This window comes from Procambarus clarkii, chromosome 85 (assembly GCF_040958095.1).
Source record: "Procambarus clarkii isolate CNS0578487 chromosome 85, FALCON_Pclarkii_2.0, whole genome shotgun sequence".
Lineage (NCBI taxonomy): Eukaryota > Metazoa > Arthropoda > Malacostraca > Decapoda > Cambaridae > Procambarus > Procambarus clarkii.
The window spans coordinates 22,534,398-22,556,208 of record NC_091234.1 but is presented as its reverse complement, the minus strand read 5'-3'; the positions used below and the strand labels follow the sequence as shown (position 1 = coordinate 22,556,208).

Genomic DNA, 21,811 nt, shown 5'->3' with positions numbered 1-21,811 from the left:
ATAAACATCAGATGAACCATATAAATTCCATATACTACAACATACCAATTATAAAAAAACAAAACAGCATTGAATGTAAAGAAACGCCAATTTCTGAGTGAGCCCCGGTGGCTCCCTGAAGCCACTACACTGATACAGTGCCATACTACCAGGTGCCATCCGTCTAGGAGTTCTTATTAGACTATCAGGGACCACGAGCCAGAACCTGGTCTCCCCCTTCCCCCCTCAGAGAGGAGAAGAGACTGGTGGTACTATAAAACTTTTTATGTACAGTTATTTATGTATGAAACCAAGGGAAGGCACCTAGAAAGTCAGGGGGAAACAGAACAGACTACTGCTTGGTTAGAAACGAGACCACAGCCTCAAAACTGCCAAAAAGAACACCCCCCAACAATGTAAACAATAAAAAATTTGTAAAACTAGTGCAAGCCACTTTGCCTCACCTCCCCCTCGTATGAAGGAGGAAGGAGACAGACTGGGTTAGCCGGCTGCTCCACCACCAGTTTTTATGATGATGCAAACCACCAAAATGCCCTGGGAGAAGATGTCAGGAAGCCACAGGGGCTCATCCAGAAATTGGTGTTTCATTACATTCAACGCTGGTTTTCTGGGGAAGGCCCCTTTTGGTTTCCTAAAGCATATGACATATGAGTGATATGAGACCTTGTTGGTAGTCAATGGTACAACTACTGGTACACATGTGTTGGGGCTGCTCCACACCTGGAAGTTAGATCCCAACATAACCCAACACAGCAGCCAAAATGGCCAAATGAACAAAAGCCCCAGCGCCAAAGGTGCACAAGAAGCCCTCACCTGGCAACCGAAAGCTAGAGAAAGCAAATGAATGCTTGCTCAAAAAAGCCAGGACTGAAGGGGCCCCAGGAAATGGAGTGAACAAAAGAAAACCAGGTCAAGGGACCTGGCAGGCTCAGGCAGCGCAGGAGCAGGCCAGAAGTGAAAATGTGCTAAAAAGGCATTCGAAATGGAGCTGAAGAGGGAACGATCCTGAATGCAAGCCGAAGCGGCTCTATCAACGTCACAAGAAAAGCAAAGGCACCAGTATACAGCAGAAGACACCTCGCAAGGAAAATCCAAGAAGGACTGAACAACCTGACACGAAACCGAGGAGCAACGATGAAGGGACAAAAGGAGGAAGGCATGCCAAGCTATTACAAACTGTCACCAGGATAATCGCAGGTGGGACTCCTTTAACTAGCCACCTAATCACCAAAGAGAGGCTGATGCACACGTGTCAAGGCTGCAGATGCGAAGAGCAGAGGTCGAACTGGTGAAGTATATCACCAGTATGACCTTCTGAAAAAGGCATGGAGCCCGCAGAAAAATGCCCATGTCAGACACCAAACAAGCAGCGCCTGAAACCAAAGCCAGGCTGGTAAGGGGCAAGAAGGATAACCTTACCTCCCCACTTCTATAACTCCAACTGCGCAAGAACCCAGAGCAACAGCCGGACTGGAAAAGAGGAAATTGCACCCACACCTTGACCAGTCCAGTTGAACGGCGTCCACCCCAAGGGCCTCGCAATCAGTGGACGCCTTTTCTATCCTGTTCTCACACAGGGAAGGAGGTTAAAAATAAAAAATAAAAGGAACTGCAGATGAGGGTTCCGGGGCGGAGCCATCGTCCACACCCACCACCTGGGATAGAAAAGCGAAGTCCAAGGGAAAGGCCAAGACATAAAAGCAAACCACTTATTCAGATACAGAAGAACAGCCACAAAGAGAAAGGAAGAGATGAAACAGTCACCATGAAACCTCATGCTGGTGCCTTGTGGAGGACCACAGGTGGGGCACCATCAATAAAGCCTCCTGATCACCATAGAGAAAGTGATGAAAACGAGTCATTAAGTCCAGACGCGTAGAGTGGAGCTGTGGTAAAATACCTGGGTTTGGACACCGAGCAAGCAATGCCTGAAACTAACTGAGCCAGCCACCAAGGATCCAGAGGGATCATTCTCTCCCTGTAGGATTCCAATTGTGCCAGGACCCTGAGCAACAAACATAAACTGCATTGAGAAATAAACCCTGAGAACTCAGCATATGAGCTACATGAAGTGTCCAGCTCCAAAGAGGCATGGACTCAAGTGAACTGCCTCCCCTTCCTGGTTGAGGCAATGAATCATGGGGAAACAGTCCAAATGGAGCTAGAATACGCAGCCCAGAGCGATACAAAGTCTCCACAGAACATGCTTCATGGCCACAAACTTCTGAAACATATTGTGTGCACAATGAAGGAGTGGAGACCAACAACCCTGGCCAGCTTGGTGAGTACTGGTTATAAAGCCCCAACTGAGAGCCGAGGGGTTCGTAAATACGTCGAGCAAGTGCGGAGGATGGCGCCAGAAAATGAAATCCCGAAAAGCCCAAAGAGGAAACCGGTGACTTAGCATCCTGTGAAGGGCCACTGGAGTCCACACCCAACGATCATGATGGTGGCAAAAGTTGAGGCTTCCACACAGCTGTTCAAGCAACTGCACAGTTACCCAGGGTAATCTTAACATCAATAGACAACGGTGCAGCAGTAGGGTCAAGGCTGCTGGAGGAGGGAAAGTGATGCCATCCGAGAGACCCAAATATAGCCCAGCCAAGTCAAAACCCAGAACAAAACCAGCTGGGACTTCCACCAGTACACAAGGAACTGAACCTAGCAAGCTGGGAAAGAATCAGGGCCAGGATTCAACAAGCATTTACTCAAGAACTCATGAACCTATTCATCTTTTCTTAATCTTTAGCAGCTTTGTTTACATTTACTAAATGGTTTATGAACATCAAATCCCCAAGCCAATGCTTGGGAGGGCTTCCCAATCCCCAAGCCAAGGATGTAAAGGTTGCAACAAAACACTTGACTTATCCAGGGAATTATCCAAAATGGTCATATGGGGGGAGGGGAAGGGAACAAACTGGGTCAAACATGGAAGGTTACAGAAGAACCAGAGGTCTGGCGAGCTCCATGTTGGGAAGAGACGGGAACACCCAGAAGGGACCTAAAGAAGACCAGGAGAGGAAACCCATTTGGAAAAATCCCAACCCCCCCTGGAGGGAATGGTATTGGCGACCTGCAACACAAGACATGGGAAACAACCCGAATACATGGGAAACGTAGGAAGAAGAAGTGGTACACTAGGTGAACAGCACCCGTCATGCCCCAACAAGGGACAGACCCCAAAACAGAACCAGAGCAGTTTTTTTTTTTTTAGTTTTTTTGTGAGATAATTTTGGGGCTTAGCATTCCCGTGGCCTGGTCCTTGAACAGTCCTTCTGTCACACCCCACACCCCCCAGGAAGCAGCCTGTAGCAGCTGTCTAACTACCAGGTACCTATTTACTGCCGAGTGAACAGGTGCATCAGGGTGAAAGAAACTCTCTCATTTTGTTTCCATGTCCACTGGGGATCAAACCCAGAACTTCAGGACTATGAATCTGAAGCATTGTCCACTCAGTTGTCAGTCCATGGATAACCAACACCCTTTGAGTGGGGCGAGCACAATGCCGACCCCCAGAAATAGCCGGGCCAAGGAAGAACAAGCGAGCACGAGTCCAGACCCACAGATGACCTACCTAGACCCAGAGCTGGCAACTACCGTAACCCATAGATAGCAAAGCCCCAGCTTCCCCAGACAGGAGAGTGAAGGCATACACTGAATCCCAAGAATGGGTCCTCACTACCCGATGACATACAAGAAAGGTGGTGACCACATCCTGGAACACAGGAATGAAAAGCTTAGAAAGCCTAGTCAAAGCCATCGCAGCAGAGACAAAGTCTCCAGCACAGCCTCCCCCCCCCCCCACCCTGCTGATAAATGATGAAACTGTCCTCAGGAACCTAACTGAAGAAAGCCCCAGGGGGCCTAGAAACGCATGACAAAACCCCATGGTAATACAGTGCAACCTCGATTCAGTGAACTGTTTGGACCAGCCCGTTCGTTGTGGTGAGGGATTCATTGCAACAGGTGATGCCTTCAGGAGGCATTTGCATCGGTATCTTTTTTTTTTCTTGTACACAATGAAGATGCATTACCATATTATATACTGTACCTATACATATTACTACTCTACTAAAGAATACTGCATCATAGTTTTATTTAATTTATTGTTGGCATTATATCCATCTTGAATTCTCATAGAGTTGTGAATACTGTGCAGTAAATACGTACCATATTATGCAGTTAACACTGCATTGATTATGTAGTTCCGCTGTATATTGAGTACTACAATACAGTTTATGGAAACTATTTAACACTAAAATTACTGCAACTTTAATTTTAACACTTTAAAACTATTTGTAGTACAGTACTTAAATTTAACACTTGTTCTAACTGTACAGTACATTCCACACACAATGTTCCTAGATGTTTGCATCAGCTTTGCTGGTGCTCGCTGCTGCTGTGTTGGCTTCTGAGCTGGTGCAGGGTACGGCTGTGCTGGTGCTGGGTATGGCTGTGTTTGTGCTAAGTATGGTTGTGTTGGTGCTGGGTACGGCTGTGTTGATGCTGGGTATGACTGTGTTGGTGCTTGGTACGGCTGTGCTGGTGCTGGGTACGGCTGTGTTTGTGCTGGGTATGGCTGTGTTGGTGCTGGGTACGGCTGTGCTGGTGCTGGGTACGGCTGTGTTGGTGCTGGGTACGGCTGTGCTGGTGCTGGGTATGACTGTGTTGGTGCTTGGTACGGCTGTGCTGGTGCTGGGTACGGCTGTGTTGGTGCTGGGTACGGCTGTGTTGGTGCTGGGTACGGCTGTGTTTGTGCTGGGTATGGCTGTGTTGGTGCTGGGTACGGCTGTGCTGGTGCTGGGTATGACTGTGTTGGTGCTTGGTACGGCTGTGCTGGTGCTGGGTATGGCTGTGTTGGTGCTTGGTACGGCTGTGCTGGTGCTGGGTACGGCTGTGCTGGTTGATTTCCTGCTACTAGTTCTTGCAAAATATTGACTCATTTTGGTTTGTTTCCTTCGTTTTGTCATCTCCTTGAGACAAATATCTTCCATCGTCTTTAAGTGTTGATAGAAGCCTGGTAGCTCTGGATTCTCAGTTTGTGAAACAAAATCAAGGAGTTTATCAACATGGAACAATGCATCAGCACACGCGTCAGGTTGTAACCTGCAATCATGATCATCCTCATCTTCCTCTCCATCGTCTTCATCAACAGTGCCAGTAACATTTTGTATAATCTCATCATCTGTTAAATGACCAATGGGTGGATCAACTGCATCAATATCTAACCACTCCTCCACATCGTTCAGCGTCAACTCCACCTCACCAGCGGCACACAGTTCTTGATAAATATAATTTGAAAATCCTTCAAAATCCATTTCTTCCTCAGTCACTTCATCAGCATGATCAAGCCACAGGAGTGTGTTCCAACAATTTCTTAATGTGGACTCTAAGTTCATCCCAAACTTTAGCCCAGTTGTAAATTGCTTCCTTAATCAAGTATTTTTTGTAACGTTCCAGTGTTGCTTGACCTCGCGAATCGGTTCCTTGTCTTTTATCTTCGTCTGACTCAAACACCACCCCCTCCCATAATTTCTTTATTCATTGCTTGTTTATAGAGCCTTTTCATTGCATATATAACACCCATATCCATTGGCTGGATCAGAGAGGTGGTATTTGGTGGTAAGGTCGTGTAATTAATGCATCCATCAGTTGACATTAATGTTTGAAGCCCTACATGAGCTGGAGCATTGTCAACCAAGAGTAATGCCTTGACATCATTCTGCCTCACTCCACACTTGTTTATTTAAAAATCTCTTACTTCTTTGCAAAAATGATTTTTGAACCAGTCTACAAAAATATCTCCAGTAAACCAAGCTGTTTTAGAGTTGTCGGAAACCACAGGTAGCCTGTACATTAACTTTTTCAAAACACGTGGGTTTTTTACTTCCCCACAATAACACACTTTGTTCTATGACTTCCGTCTGCATTCACACACACCTTAGCTGAAACCTTTTTTTGTATACTTTACGGCCAGAACCACACTCATCTAGCCTAGATGCCAAAGTGTTGTCCTGCAAGCATTTCCACTTAAAGCCTGTTTCATCGGTATTGTATACCTGAAAATCCTTAGATCATCTGCTGGCAGGTAATCATTTAATTTATGCTTAAATGGCTCGACAAAATCCAAATCTGCACTTACTGCACCACTATCACTTGAAGCAAGGAACTTCCTAATATCATCTTTCTGTTTCTTGATATCACACACTGTATTTTTCCAGACATTAAATTCTGTTGCCAGCCTAGTAACAGAGTAGCCACGTTCATATTTCTCTATTAATTCTAATTTCTGCTCAATGGATTAAACATTCCTCTTCCTCTTGGTAGATATGACACTATTAGCAAGCCTCTGAGATATCTTGTCGTATAACAATACAGCTGTAGTAAAAAAGTGGTAAATTCCACTATATAATCTTCCACCGGTGGACAAACACGTCACTCGCAGACAAAGCTAATAGCATTGTGTGCGCACTGTATGAATGCCGAGGACTAAGTCTATACAGTAGGCTGGTGTTTAAGCCAGATCTGGTAACATAAATTTCTTTCAAATATTGGATTTACATCATATTATATGTTTTTGGTTATATATTTAGTTTAGCAACATTATTAGGATAATAAAAGTTTTAAAACTATTTATTTTAGAAATGATTCATTAATTTTATTATTTCGAGGCCGTAGGTCACTGAACTGTGGCGACACATCCGAAAGAAAATGCACATGGTGCTGTATGTACAGGGATTAAATACGTCCACCCGTGCTCGAGTTGTTTTGAAAGCTAGAGCCAATATCATAAATAATTTCTCAAATAGCAGATGTTTATCATATTACAGTATATTTTTTGTTTTATATTTAGTTTAGAAATACTGTATGATTAGGATAATAAAAAGCTATTAAAACACCTGCTTTAGAAATGATTTATTAATCTGAAACTTTCAAAGTCATAGGTCACTGAACTACGGCGACACATCTGAAGGAAAACCATGTGAGGTTTACAGTATTCCCTATATCTGTCCACCCTCACTCACGTTGTTTCACCATAGAAAATGTCTATGGAGATTTCCCCACATGTAGCTAGCTTCTCACGCTTCAGCCTTGAAATTAATTTTCAAAGATAGTGGTGCTATAAATCAGTGAACGAAAATCATGGAAACTCAGTCGTTCACTTGTTGTGTGGACCACTCTGGCTGGTGTTTGGTTAATGTGGTTCACTTGTTGTGTGGACCACTCTGGCTGGTGTTTGGTTAATGTGGTTCACTTGTTGTGTGGACCACTCTGGCTGGTGTTTGGTTAATATGGTTCACTTGTTGTGTGGACCAAACTGGCTGGTGTTTGGTTAATGTGGTTCACTTGTTGTGTGGACCACTCTGGCTGGTGATTGGTAACTCCCGGAGCTGGCCGAGCCATATCCCTAACTAAACTCAAACCCTCTGATGCCTCGGGGCCAGAAGCAGGAGAAAAGGGAAGAACATAAACATGGCAAACCATGTTCGAGGGGGGAAGGATGAGGAAGTTTGGATGGAATCAAGTTAGAGTTAACCAACACCTACAATTCCAAGTCCCTATACATTTAACAGGGCACCTCCAAGGCATCCAACTGTGCACACAATCCAGACTGGTGCAACACAGGGAAAAACTAAGACACAAAGTTATTGCTGCCTGAAAAGCCCCAACGTCATTGGGAGGGACAGTAAGAACAACAACATGATGGGAACAAACCAAACGTGACTTAGGGTCGGTGTCACCGGCCCAACAGGCAGCACTGTGGAGGCAGAAGGAATGAACGTTGCCACGTGGCACGAACGACGTGCAACTCTCAAACTCACATAAAGCAAGAGTGGATTCGGGGACAGATATCCATAAGACCACCAAATCCACAGGAAATTTCCAGGTCCTGCTGTGGAAATAACCTTATAGGACACCTAGGTATTAGGATGCTACACAGCTCCTTTATATAATTGTATTAGGAGACAAACGATTAAGCTAATGCAGCCAGTCACATGTGTCTGCAAAGGCCGACCTTAGCACACTGTAATTGCAGCTTGTGAACCACCAGTGCACTGCTCCGGCCAAAATCACTCCTTACCTGAAGAAAGTCAGAAAGCCAAAGACAACTGACTCACTTTGGCTGAAGGCCAATGCAATCAAGGAGGTCCCCTAAGGAAGTGATCCAGAGAATATAACGCTAGCAGTAGTATTGAGCACACAGGGAAGAAAATTCTGAGCACATGCAGCTCCAAATGCTCTTAACTCCTGTCTCATACTACACCAGAGAGCACAGGCACAGCCACAAAGAGCAGCTGGCAGACTGTGCGCTGTCTCCCTCCTCTTTCCCCCAAATGAGTGGGGAGGTGGGGTGAACAAGCAGGTACTAGTTTCAGGACTTTTTTATTATTTGCATACTTTGGCAAGTTCTTTAGCTGGTTCATGATGCTGCAATCTCATTTTGAAGTCAGCAGTGGTCTGTTTGTCAGTTTTGTTTTGCTGATTTTCTGTGTGACCCTTCCTGGTTGGTTGCATAAATACTTAATACATAAATGCCAACATTTTCTAATCCTCTGCGAGGATGGTAGTATGGCACACTAATAGATATAGTAGCTTTAGGATGCCACAAGGGGTTCCCCCCCCCAGAAAACATAAATAATTCATAAAAAGTTTTACAAAAATAGTTATAGCAATAACATCCTGATAACAAACAATTTCAAATTATTAACCGAGAGGATAAAACAGCAAAATAATCAATCACAATAAAAAAACTTATTTATTAAAATTTAGAGTAAAAATGATGTCAATTCAGACTTCAGCTAAGAAAATCATTAATATCTGAAGAACTTAATGGCTTAACTCCAGGTTGTGAAGCAGCTGAGTAAGATGAAGTAGTGAGAGGCTGCATGGGAGACATCATAGAACCAAAGGTATTCACAGATGATGCTACTCTTGGATGGCCTATTGGGTTCATTGCAGTATTATATGTTATTTGGTTCATACTCCCTAATTTGGGTTGTGAAGGAAGTAAATTGTCAAGTGCAGAAAAGTTAGGCGTTTGCATTCGTGCACTTTGAGACGGAGCTTGATTTGCCCAAGAATTTATTCCACTGTTGGGCTGTAACATACTTCCACTTGAAGGCAATGCTGTTGCACCCCCTGATCTTACTCCGTAGGTCATGCTACTGTTATTTATATTATTCATGAGGCCTAAACCAAAAGATGAATTTCCTGCTGTCGAGTTTACTCCAAGGGTGAAATTTGGTGAAGTTAACATTGGTTGAGCAGGCTGACTAGTCATCATGTTCAAGTTGGAGTTCATTAATGATGAGGTCAAGTTGTTAGATGCTTGTGATGTTGGAGACAAAGTTGGGATTTGTGATCGAATATTTGGATTTTCACTTAATTTATTAATACTACTAGATGGAGCCGGAGGTGATGGAAGGAGAGGGGGCTGCTGTTGGTGCGTGCTACGTAAGCCTTGCTCCTTAACCAGCCTGTAAAATAAAGTAAAATTAAAACACGTACAAAAGTGAAGTTCACTACAATCAATATAAACTAAAAATTTATAAATAATTGCAAAGGAGTCAGCACAAATTTTAAATACACTTAAAATATACAATAACTAATCTAATACCCACACCCAATGGTTCTAGTATAGAGAAGATACTAGGTTCTAGTATACAATAACTATACCAGTTTAACCCTTTAACTGCGCGGCCTATAAATATGACATTCCCCCAGTGCGCAGGAAATGAAACCTCAGGAAAAAATTCTTCTCTCTTCTGAAAGTGTCAAAAACCCCTCCCTGTATATGGGTATAGCGACAGAAGTTCGAAATTGTACTTACTTTGGCTGCTATGGGGTCCGAAAGGTGGGGCATGACGTCATCATTTCCCGTGCGCCAGAGCAGTATGCTCTCGGGGCCGGTGGGGCGCCCGGGGCGGGGCGCGCGAGTTGCCGCGAATATATTTTTGTTCATTTTTTGCGCACAGTTCCAAATACATTTTATTTGTTTTTACATGCTAATCCTATGTATAATGAACACGTACACTACATTATGGTAGTAAAACATCCGTATTGTCCAAGGACACTGTTACGTGCATGACACTTGTGTACACATATCTTGCACATATTTACCATGTATCATGCTAATTTATGTATATATACAATCTATTTACAGACTATACACTGTCACACATAATATACATTCACCATCAACACATTCAGAACACCGCGAGTGTGAGCAGCCACACCCAGCCAGCCCTCCCTCACTTCGCCAACATTGCTCCACCCACCATACTGTCACTGTTTTTATTACACTATTTACACATGTTATATATACTTATCTTCCTTCTTTTATTTACTAGAACTATGCAAGTAAGCCGGTATTGTGTCCAAACAGTACAGTGGCCATCATACACTGCATGAGAAATCACACAGCAGACAGCAGACGACGCTACAATTACGTCACATCTCTCACCAAAATAGCTCGTATGGGCCAATAGCAGCTGCCTCGTATGGGCCAATAGCAGCTGCCTCGTATGGGCCAATAGCAGCTGCCTCGTATGGGCCAATAGCAGCTGCCTCGTATGGGCCAATAGCAGCTGCCTCGTATGGGCCAATAGCAGCTGCCTCGTATGGGCCAATAGCAACTGCCTCGTTTGGGCCAATCCTGGTCACTAATTTCTGTAAATGAATAATTGACCACAAGTTTATTTTGAAAAGGAATCTAAGAAGTCGTTTGAAGATTCCTAGATGGACGAAATAATGCTGTGGTGCTGTGGCTAGCGCTGTGAACATCGTGAACAGCATTGAATCACTGATATTTGAACATTGTACCCAGTCATTATCCCACTCAGGCTCTTCTATAATACTATCATGGCTAAATAAAACAGGTTATATATATATTTTGACATTATTAGGCGATGCTGTGGTCACACGCTGAATAGCAGAGCTGTGCGCTCATGCTGCGAGCGCCAGCCTTGGTTGCTCACTCACTACTAAGGCTCTGATACCCGGCAATGTGGACCATGATTTTTTTTAAAGATGACGTCTGTTTACAAGAGCCCTGAGGAAGCTGATGTGAACCCCATGTAGCCGTGGGAGTTTTGAATGGAACGTGAAAAATAAAAACACCTGGAGGCGCGTTGCGCACCCGAAGCCTAGGCCTGGAGGAGCGTTGCGCAGTTAAAGGGTTAAATTGTATGCACTTTATTTATTACTGTACTGCAATTACTGTTTCTAGACTGGCCCTCAGTAGCTACTACCTGGTGCACTGACTCCGGTATAACACACTCATAAAACTACCAGGCCTCTCGACTTGCATAGGCCTAAAGAACACCAGGACCAGAATTTACTGTGTTCATAGAAGTGGGAGCCCGCCAAATACACACCAAAACTACGACATTGGTACAACGTTTGAACAAGTTTTATCACCTCCTAACCACCTCCTAACCAGTTATAACAATCAATATAGCAAGTTGTACCAACGTTCTAATATGTCATAAACACGTTAAGCCAAGATGTAACAACTTTATTACAAGTTGTAACAAGCGGAAAATAGACAGTTACGGTTTGTGTTTCCAGGGAGGAGCATGGGAATCTGTGATCAACCCAAAATCAAGTCAAATCACTTAGAGAGTATAAATGAAGCAAAACAAATTAAATTGGAACCTCGTTGTACAAATTTAATCAGTTTAAAGAAATGCTTCATAACATGAATATTCACACTGAATTTAATTTTCCCATAAAAAGCATTACCTGAATATTCACACACTGAATTAAATTTTTCCATAAAACCAGCGTTGAATGTAATGAAACGTCATTTTCTGGGTGAGCCCCGGAGGCTCCCTGGAACTTATCGGGCTAATGTATGTTATGTTAGACCGGAACATTAGTTATGGAGTTCAGACCTACCAGGGACCAGCGCCAGAACCTGGCCCCTTCAGAGAGGTTTCAGGGAGCAATGGCCCTGGAAAACCCCATATGGTTGGGGGTTTTCCTTATCTGCCATTGACTGGGGGTTAGGCACCCAGAAAGGTAGGCATAACAAAACAAACCCCACATGGTAAGAAACTACAACAAAAACCGAACAGAGGGGAAGAAAACTTCCTACAATCCCAAGGAAAACAATCAAACAATCAATTTACTGCCGCGCCAGTCGTCCGCGCAGCCCTCCCTTCCCGGCAGGGGGAGGGAGGGGCCTCGGACCTCACCACGCCGGCTGCCTTCAGTTCGGAAACTAGGCTTCAACCAACGCGAAAAATCTCGCCGACCGGATGGGAGGGAGGGTAGCCAGGGAGCCTCCGGGGCTCACCCAGAAAATGGCGTTTCATTACATTCAACGCTGGTTTTCTGTGGGGAGCCCCTACGACTCCCTAGAGCTACATACCCAATGACAAGAAAAAAAGGGGACTTACCCTGAAGGCGGCGGCCACAAACTCCTCATCGTGAAGTCGAGACAATTGGCTGCAGCCTGCAACCTAAAGCAACACAAGAACGCCGAGGAGCAGGGACGTTCACCAAATAACGGGCGGCCAGGACCCTGTTCGACTTCCAAAATCCACGCGCCCGAATATGTGCCCAAGACATATTACCAAACACGGCAACCAAAGCCGCAAACTTCCTAACGTCATGGGCGCGAGGATAGACCGCAGGCTGGCTAGACTTTAAAACCCTGCGGACAACCTGGGAGACCCGAGCCCTGGAACAGGGAACGAGGGAAATCGGATCAACCCAAAGCGCATCCCCAGCCACCCCGGCTGAAGCGCGCAGGTAACAGCGAAGTGCTGCAACTGGACACAACACATGATGCACCCCCGGCCGAACCAACCAAGCATCAATGACCCACGGATCCCTCTGGAAAGCAGCCGTCTCGTTCTTCGCCAGGAAAGATGGAGAAGGCTGCAAACGGACAAACCTACCCCCAGGACCAAAAGAGCAGAAACCCCTGCGCCGGAGGAGAGCATGAAGCTCCCCTACCCGGCCCCCAGAGGCCAATGCCAACAAAAACAAAGCCTTGGAAAAACAATCAGGAACCGAAGGGGCCACCACAAACTGAGGAGAGGAAAGATAGGAGAGCACCCTGTCCAAGGACCAGGACGGCTCAGGAGGTGCATGAGCAGGCCGGAGGTGAAACATAGCACGGGAAAGCTTACGAAACGGGGCGGATGTGACGTCCACCCCGAAAGCTAGCTTGAGCAGCTCCACCAGCGCCGCACGATACAAGGTGACAGTATTAGGCATCAAATGACGGTCCTGAAAAAGCCAAGAAAGGACAAAACAACCCGATCCGAAAGAAAAGACAACCTACGAAGAGCCTGAAAATGGAGAAAAGAACGCCAGGAAACTTCATACTGTCGCCGAGACAAAGCTCTCAGGTGGGACACCATCAACGAAGCCACCTGATCACCATAGAAATGGTGATACACCCACGTCAAAAAGACCAGACGCGAAGACAGAGGAGAAGGTCCTCTGTCAGGAAACTTCATACTGTCGCCGAGACAAAGCTCTCAGGTGGGACACCATCAACGAAGCCACCTGATCACCATAGAAATGGTGATACACCCACGTCAAAAAGACCAGACGCGAAGACAGAGGAGAAGGTCGAACCAGCCCCATACCGGATCGGACCGACCTGCTGAAAGAGGCGGAGCCGCGGGAAACGTCTCGGGTTCGGGCACAGAGCCAAAAGCACCGGAAACCAAGGCTGGGCCGGCCACCAAGGGGCCACGAGGACTACTCTCCCTGGGAATGTCTCCAACCGAACCAGAACCCAAAGCAACAGCTGGACCGGAGAAAAGAGGTACAGGTAACCCCACCTCGACCAGTCCTGCCGAAAGGCATCCACTGCGAACGCTTCGCAGTCGAGGAAGGGGGTCACATATATTGGGAGACGCCGAGACCACGCCGACGCGAAGAGGTCCACATCTGGGAGACCGTACGTCTGGCAGATCCAACGAAACGAGTCGTCGTCGACCGTCCACTCCGTGGACAGGGAAAGGAAGCGAGACAGACCGTACGCCAGAACTTTGGACACTCCCCGGACGTGAACCGCACGGAGAGCCAAACCCCAAGAATCCAGCAGACAAACCATTCGAAGGAACCAACCCCAAAGAGCTAAGGACCGAAGAGAACCCCCGCGGTTCAGGCAATGAACCACTGGAGAACAGTCCGAATGGAGGGGAATGGTCGATCCCCGAGCGACCCGAATCCTCCAAACCGCGAACCAGACAGCCGCAAACTCCCGAACCGTGCTGTGAGCCCGATGGAAGGACGGACCCCACCGTCCCTGGCCTGCCTGGTGAGCACTGGTCACAAAGCCCCAGCCGAGAGACGACACCTCCGTGAACACATCGAGCAAGGGCTTGGGAAGGCGCCAAGGCACCGAACCCCGAAAATCTCAAAGAGGAAGCTGGTGACGCAGCAACTGACATAAGGGCCTCGGAGGACGAACCCAACGATCGCAAGAGAGGTGGAAAGGAAGTCCCCGAAGGAACCAAAACAGACGCCGAAGCCAAACCCGACCCTGCGGGTAGACTAGCATGGTGAAGTTCATACTCCAGCACAACCGCTCGAGCAACCGCCGAGTGACCCGGGACCCCCTCAGAAACAGCTGACGGTGGTCCCGCAGCCGCTGCAACGCCTCTGGAGGGAGAGACAAGGAAGCGGTCCGAGAATCCCAAACAAGACCCAGCCAGGTCCAAACCTGGGACGGAACCAGATGGGACTTCCTCCAGTTCACCAGGAACCCGAACCTGGTGAGCTGGGAAAGAACCATATCCCTGGCGAGCAGACAAGCTGACCGACTGGGAGCCCACACCAGCCAGTCATCGAGGTAGGCCAAAACTCGAATCCCTAGAAGACGCAGACGGGTCCTCCCAACCCGGGTCAGACGTGTGAAAACGCAAGGTGCCAGATTCAAGCCAAAAGGTATGCATCGAAAACGGTAAGCGTGACGCCCCACCACGAAACCTAACCAGTCCCTGAACCCCGGATGAATAGGAACGTGCCAATACGCGTCCCTGAGGTCCAGGGACACCATCCAGGCACCCGGCTCCAACAGAAGCCGGACCTGAGACAGAGTAGTCATCCAAAAGGAGGGGCAAGGAATCCAGGGGTTCAGACGGGACAAGTCCAGAATGAACCTCAGATCCGCACAGTCCCGTTTTGGCACTGGAAACAGACGGGAAACCCACCTGAGGGACGTAGTCGTTTTGACCACACCCAAGCGCACCCACTCCAAGACGACTTGACGAAGCGCAGGAGAAGAAACCTGCCTTGTTAGTCCCGAACCCCCCAAAGGAGGACGAGTCGCCCAATGCCACCGCAAGCCGGATGACACGACCAAAAAAGCCCACAAATCGTGGGACCAAGCGTGGGCAAACAGAGCGAGCCTCCCTCCATCGCCCCGTCAACGGGGCAAACCGCGAAAGGGCCGACGCCCCTTACGAGAACCCAACCGTCGAACAGGGCGATCACTGCGCCGACCAGACGACGCTGGCCCCGAAGGGAACAACGGCTCAGAAACTGGCACCAATGGCCCACCTCGACCAGCGGAACCCTGAACCCTGGCACAACCCCTCCGAAACTGGCGAGAACGACCGCTCCAGATAATCAACAAGTCCGCCATAGGACGACAACTAGACGAAGCGGCGTGCAGAAACTGAGAGACCGCAGTCTCTGCAAACAGCAACAGACAAAATGGAGACGAAAACCTAAGAGCCAGGGGCCCAAGCGGATTCCAAAGAGAGGGCGAGCACAGCCTGACGGCACGCGAGGCGAGAAGCAAAAAAAAAGAGACACCGCGTCCTTCAGGATGGGCGCAAAGAGCTTCAACAGTGCAGCCGACGCCCTAGCTGCTGAAGACAGCGCCCCGGACGAAGGCCCTTCACTCGACGCTCCCACATCCTCCTCAAGCCAAGCAGAAGACAGCTCGAGAAAGGAAAAGAAACGCAAGACTGAAGCCAAATGCCCACGGGAATGCAACTCCTCCGCAACCAACGAAGCCGAAAGCTGAGGAACCTGCACGTGAAGCTGGAAAAGGCCAACATCCCGAGAAAGCACAGGAGCGAATAAGCACGCATTAAGGTGCTCAAACTCGCCCCCCAGGTAAACCTTCATAAAAGTAACAGTTTCCCGCCAATCAAGTGTGCGGGTCCGACAGAACCCATGCCACGCCTCCAACGAAAAGAAAGGGCAGTCTGCCAGCCAGGAAGACTCCGGAACCTCCAAACGCACCCAAAAACGGGAAGAAGAACTGAACTCAAACGAGGACGGATCCATTGGGGAGGCATAACCCGGGTCTCGCAAGAGGTATGTAGCAAGAGCTTCCCGAGCCACCTTCGCGGAGATACGGGAAGTAGCAAACCCCTGAAAAGACGAATCCAAGGTACCCAAAGGCGCTCGGAACCGAACCCGGGGAGGAGCCGAACCCAAATCATACTCATACAGGGAAGGGGGGTAAGAAAACCCCTCCCCCTGCAACAATAAGCCCCGCGGGGAAGGCAAAAGCACACAAGCGGGGTCACAGGGGGCCCAAGGCCCCCAGGTCACCTCCACCCCAGCCCCAGGATCCCCCACGTCGGGACCCGGGGCAGAGCCATCCTCCAAACCCTCTACGCCTGAAGAAAAGGCAGAGTCCAAGGGAAAGGCAGACAAGAATTGGGTCTGCTGGCGGGACCCAGAAGCCTCGGCAGGAGGAACGGGCTCAAATGCTCGGATGGGGCAGCCCCCGAAGCAGCCCGAGTCTCACTACCAACTAAACCCTGTGCCGAGGCCGAAACCCGCATACATTTCGGAGCCGGACACAGGGGGGGAGGTGCAGGAAGAACCACAGGGAAAGGACCAGAGGGCGCGGCTGGAGCCAAAGCCATAGCGACCAACGCCCCCTGGTCAGGGTCCCTAAAGCCAAAACAGGGCAGCCTCGGGGCATCCGGGTGGGAAACCGACCTAGCACGTTGCAATAACCTAAACCTAACATGCAACGTTGATGCTGCCTGTACCCTAATAGGAACATCCTCAGAGTAAAACTGGAGCACAAGCAGAGAACATGACTCGCAAGACTCCGGGTCAAAGGTGTCACTGACCCAACAGGCAGCATGACGGAGGCAAAACAGGTGACTGTCACCCTGAGACAAGGGCACACTGCAACCTTCAAACCCGCACAAGGCAGGCTGGAACTCGGGAGACGCATCCATGGGTCCCCAAGCCCCGACAGGGGGGGTTTCCAGGGCCTGTAGGTTAGCAACTACGGGAAACCCGGGCAAGGTGTTGCTAACCGGTTAAAAAACCCAAACAAAACAAGGGTAAATGATTATACTGAAAACCCCTGGGACGTGTACAAGCATGGGGCCTAGCAGAGGGCCACCAAAACAATACCAGGGGAACTATGGACCCACAAGGCAGAACCTCCACCAGGCAAACAAAAACAAAACAAAACAAAAACCCCGCAAACGTACACCGTCCCCAGAGGCAACAGGAACCGGTCGCCGCTTAGGTGGCAGGCCGCGCAACACCTTGACGCCCTAACCAGCACAATACCACTCCCTACCCAAGGCCAAACAAGGGCCCCAAGCCCCAGCTGGCTCCAAGGGCGAGGCAAATGCCAAGCAGCAAGAACCTCTATGGGAGCGGTTCCCGAACGCCCCAGAGAAGATAACCCTGACACGCAAGGGCAGTACTCACAGGGCGCCTAGGGAAGGAAGCCCCTAGGCGCATGCAGCCCCAGCACTGATGAAGTACTCCTGGCCACCGTACACCACACAAAAACAGCAGAGAACGCCACATGAGGCAAACACCGCCAAGGAATTTGAGGCCAGAGAAGCGTCTATCCCGGTTGACACTAGCTTGCGAACTAAAGGCAGCCGGCATGGTGAGGTCCGGGGCCCCCCCTCCCCCTCCTGGGGAGGGGAGGGCTGCGCGGACGACCGGCGCGGCAGTAAATTGTTTGATTGTTTTCCTTGGGATTGTAAGGAGTTTTCTTCCCCTCTGTTCGGTTTTTGTTGTAGTTTCTTACCATGTGGGGTTTGTTTTGTTATGCCTACCTTTCTGGGTGCCTAACCCCCGGTCAATGGCAGATAAGGAAAACCCCCAACCATATGGGGTTTTCCAGGGCCATTGCTCCCTGAAACCTCTCTGAAGGGGCCAGGTTCTGGCGCTGGTCCCTGGTAGGTCTGAGCTCCATAGCTAATGTCCCGGTCTAACATAACATACATTAGCCCGATAAGCTCCAGGGAACCGTAGGGGCTCCCCACAGAAAAAACAATGTTGAATGTAATGAAACGCCTTTTTCTGGCCGATGCTCCGTCAGCTCCCAGAAGTTATCCGAACTGATATGTGCTATATTAGTTCACAATCACACGGAGTTCTTTTGCCTATCGGGGACCACGAGCCAGAACCTGGTCCCTCAGCGAGGCGCAGGGAGCAATTATGTATGAGCACTTTACATTTAAAGTACCTGTATGTCGTATTCTGCCATCGAACGGGATAGGCACCCAGAAAAATAGACAAACAAAACAACAACTAGCAGGTAAAATTGCGACCTACAGCCAGAAAGAGCAAAGAAACTCCCGGTGAGAGAAACTAAAATTAAAGAGAATAATAGAAACTAGCAACCATGCACACAACTGGCTCAGCTGGCTCAGGTGAGCTAGCCGTCTACTACCTCAGTTCTAGGTCTGAGATACAAAACGGCAACCGAGGGAGGGAGGTGTCAGAGAGTCTCCGGAGATTCACCCAGAAAATGGCATTTCATTACATTCAACGCTAGTTTGCTGGAGGAGCCCCGTCAGCTCCCTGAAGCTAATTACCCATAGAGAAGGAAAACAGGAATATACCCGGGAGGAGGCACCACCTCATGGCGCAAGTTGAAGAAGAGACCAACGGCCTCGACAGACCCCCCCCCTCCCCCAAAGCCACACAAGGCCGGAGAGGGTGCTGAACGTTCACTAAATATCTGGTGGCTAGGACCCTGTATGAGCCCTTGTCGCGGTTCCCAAAAACCGCGACAAGCGCCACTCACCTCCGTATGGCAAAGACATGAGGGTAAACTGCAGGCAGGCTGGACTTCATAACACTGTGGACAGCCTGAAACGCACAAGCTCAATAACAGGGAACGCAGGAAACCGGATCTGCCCAAAAAGTGTCCTCTGTTTCAGAATTAGTGGCTCACAGGTATCGGTGTAAAGCCACCACCTGACAACATGTGATGCACACCAAGCCTAACCAACCAAGCAATCGTCACCACAGGTCCCCTTCGAAAGCCTGCCATCTCAGTCTCTGCCAGAAAAGAAGGCGAGGGCTGCAACCTAACAAAATGACCACCCGGACCAAAGGAACAGAACTCCCAGTGCCGGAGGAGAGCATGAAGCACCCCAACCTGAGGCCAAGGCCTACAAAAAGATGGCTTTCTGAAAATGATCACAACCGAAGGGGCCACCACAAAACGAGGAGAAAAAAGAAAAGAAAGAACCTGGTCTAAAAACCAGGAAGGCTCAGGCGGTGCATGAGCAGACCAGAGGTGAAAAAAACAGCGATGAATGTAATGAAATGCCATACCCAGGAGGAGGCAGCACTGCATGTCTCACGACAAAGACGAGACAACTGGCTGCGACAGACCTCCGAAGGTAATACAAGACCACAGAGGGTCCGGGACGATAACAAGATATCTGGCAGCCAGGACTATTCGAGTTCCAAAATTCCCACACCCGAATTTCGACCCAGGACATATTACCAAAGATGGCAGCCAGAGTTGCATTCTTTCGTACATCATGGGCATGAGGGTAGACCGCAGGCTGGCTAGACTTGATAACTTAACCTTACAGACAACCTGAGAGACACAGCACAGGGAACCAGGAAAACCGGTTCTTGATAACCTAATCCTACAGACAACCTGAGAGACACGAGCCCTGTAACAGGGAACCAGGGAAACCGGTTCTACCCAGAATGCATCCACTGAAGCAGTAGTGTAGTCACAGGTAGCGACGTAAAGTCGCCACCAAACAGAACATAATGCACCCTCCAGTCGAACCAATCAAGTATTCAACAACCACGGACCACTCCGAAAACCAGCCGTCTCATTCTTTACCAAAAACAAAGGAGAAGACCGCAACCGAACAAAACGACCCCCCTGGCCCAAAAGGGCAGAGACCCTTACACCAGAGAAGAGTATGAAGCTCCCCCACCCAGCCCCCAGACACTAAAGCCAACCAAAACAAAGCCTTGAGATAACAATCCTGGATCGAAAGGCCACCACAAACCGAGGGGAAGAGAGAAAAGTGAGCTCCCGGTCCAAAGACCAAGAAGGCTCGGCGGCACATGAGCAGGCCGGAGGTGAAAAAATGCTTGAGAAAGCTTGCGGAACGGAGCGGAACTGACATCCACCCTGAACGCAAGCAGGAGCAGCTCCTTCAATGCCGCACGATACAAAGCGACAGTATTCACCACAAGATGTCGTCAAAAAACCAGCATTGAATTAAATGAAACGCCATTTTCTGGGCGAGACCTGGAGGCTCCCCGGAGCTATCCAGGCTGATATGTAACTATTAGCTTTCTGACATCTGTCAAAGTACATGGAGTTCTTGCCTACTGGAGACCACGAGCCTTCTAAAAGGCTGAATTGGGACAGGCCAGGACATTGGACACCCCCCGAACGTGAACCGCCAGGAGAGCCAAACCCCGAGAACTCAGCAGACGAGTCACCAGAAGCAACCAGCCCCAAAGAGCCAAGGACTGCATAGAACCCCCTCGGTTCAAGCAATGAACCACCAGGGAACAGTCCAAATGGAGCCGGATTGTCGATCCGCGAGCAACCCGAACCTTCCAAAGCAACATCCACACATCAGCAAACTCGTGTACCGTGCTGTGAGCCCGACAGAAGGACGGACCCCCACCGTCCCTGGCCGGCCTGGTGAGCACTGGTCACAAAGCCCCAGCCAAGAGACGACGCATCCATGAACACATCGAGCGAGGGCTCGGGTAGGCGCCAAGGCACTGAAACCTCCAAAACCCGAAGAGGAAGCCGGTGACGCAGCCACCGACATAAAGCCCCCGGAGGCTGAACCCAGCAGTCGCGAGAGAGGTGGAAGGGACATCCCCAAAGGAACCAGAACAGCCGACAAAGCCACACCCGACTTGGCGGGTGGACCATCATGGCAAAGTTCAGGCTCCTGCACAAACCCTCTAGCAACCATCGGTAGCTAGAGGGTTTCTTGAGAGGCTACCGTGACCCGGTAGCCCCTCAGGAACAGATGAAGGCTGGAATACAGGTAAAGCAGAGCCGCCGGAGGAAGAGACAAGGCAGCGGTCCAAGCATTCCACACAAGACCCAGCCAAGACCGAACCTGAGAGGGAACCAGATGGGACTTCTGCCAGTTCACCAGGAACCCGAACCCAGTGAGCTGGGAAAGAACCAAATCACTGGCGAGCAAACATGCGAACTGGCTGGGAGTCCAAACCAGCCAGTCGTCGAGGTAGACCAGAACTAACAGAAGCAGGCGGGTCACCACGACCTGAGTAAGGCGCGAGAAAACGCGAGGCGCCAGATTCAAGCCAAATAGAAGGCAACGAAAGCGGTAAGCTTGACACTCCACAACAAAACCGAGCCAGTCCCTGAGCCTTAGATGAATCGGGACGTGCCAATAAGCGTCCCCACATCCTTAAGGTCCAGGGACACCATCCAAGCGCCTGGCTCCAACAGAAGACGAACCTGGGACAGAGTAATCATCTGAAAGGAGGGGCAATAAATCCACGGGTTCAGACAGGACAAGTCCAGAATGAACTGGAGGTCTGCGCAGTTCCGTTTCAGGACCAGAAAGAGGCGAGAAAC

General features: G+C 49.1%; 2 protein-coding genes across 6 annotated transcripts in view; both read right to left on the bottom strand.

The window, feature by feature from the left end:
- LOC138358683 (uncharacterized) overlaps window positions 1–21,811 on the bottom strand; it is a 274,115-nt gene that overhangs the window by 37,830 nt on the left and 214,474 nt on the right. The gene's annotated exons all lie outside the window — the stretch shown is intronic.
- The window catches only part of LOC123746737 (SCY1-like protein 2), a 149,358-nt gene continuing 134,437 nt past the window's right edge, over window positions 6,891–21,811 (bottom strand). For 3 of the 4 annotated variants that reach the window (XM_045728496.2, XM_045728493.2, XM_045728495.2), the window contains exon 15: window positions 8,740–9,479. In XM_045728496.2, coding sequence (XP_045584452.1) covers window positions 8,798–9,479 — 682 coding nt within the window. In that variant the 3' untranslated portion in view covers window positions 8,740–8,797. Of the gene's footprint in view, window positions 9,480–21,811 lie in introns of all 4 variants that reach the window. The other variant, XM_045728494.2, reaches the window with a different exon arrangement.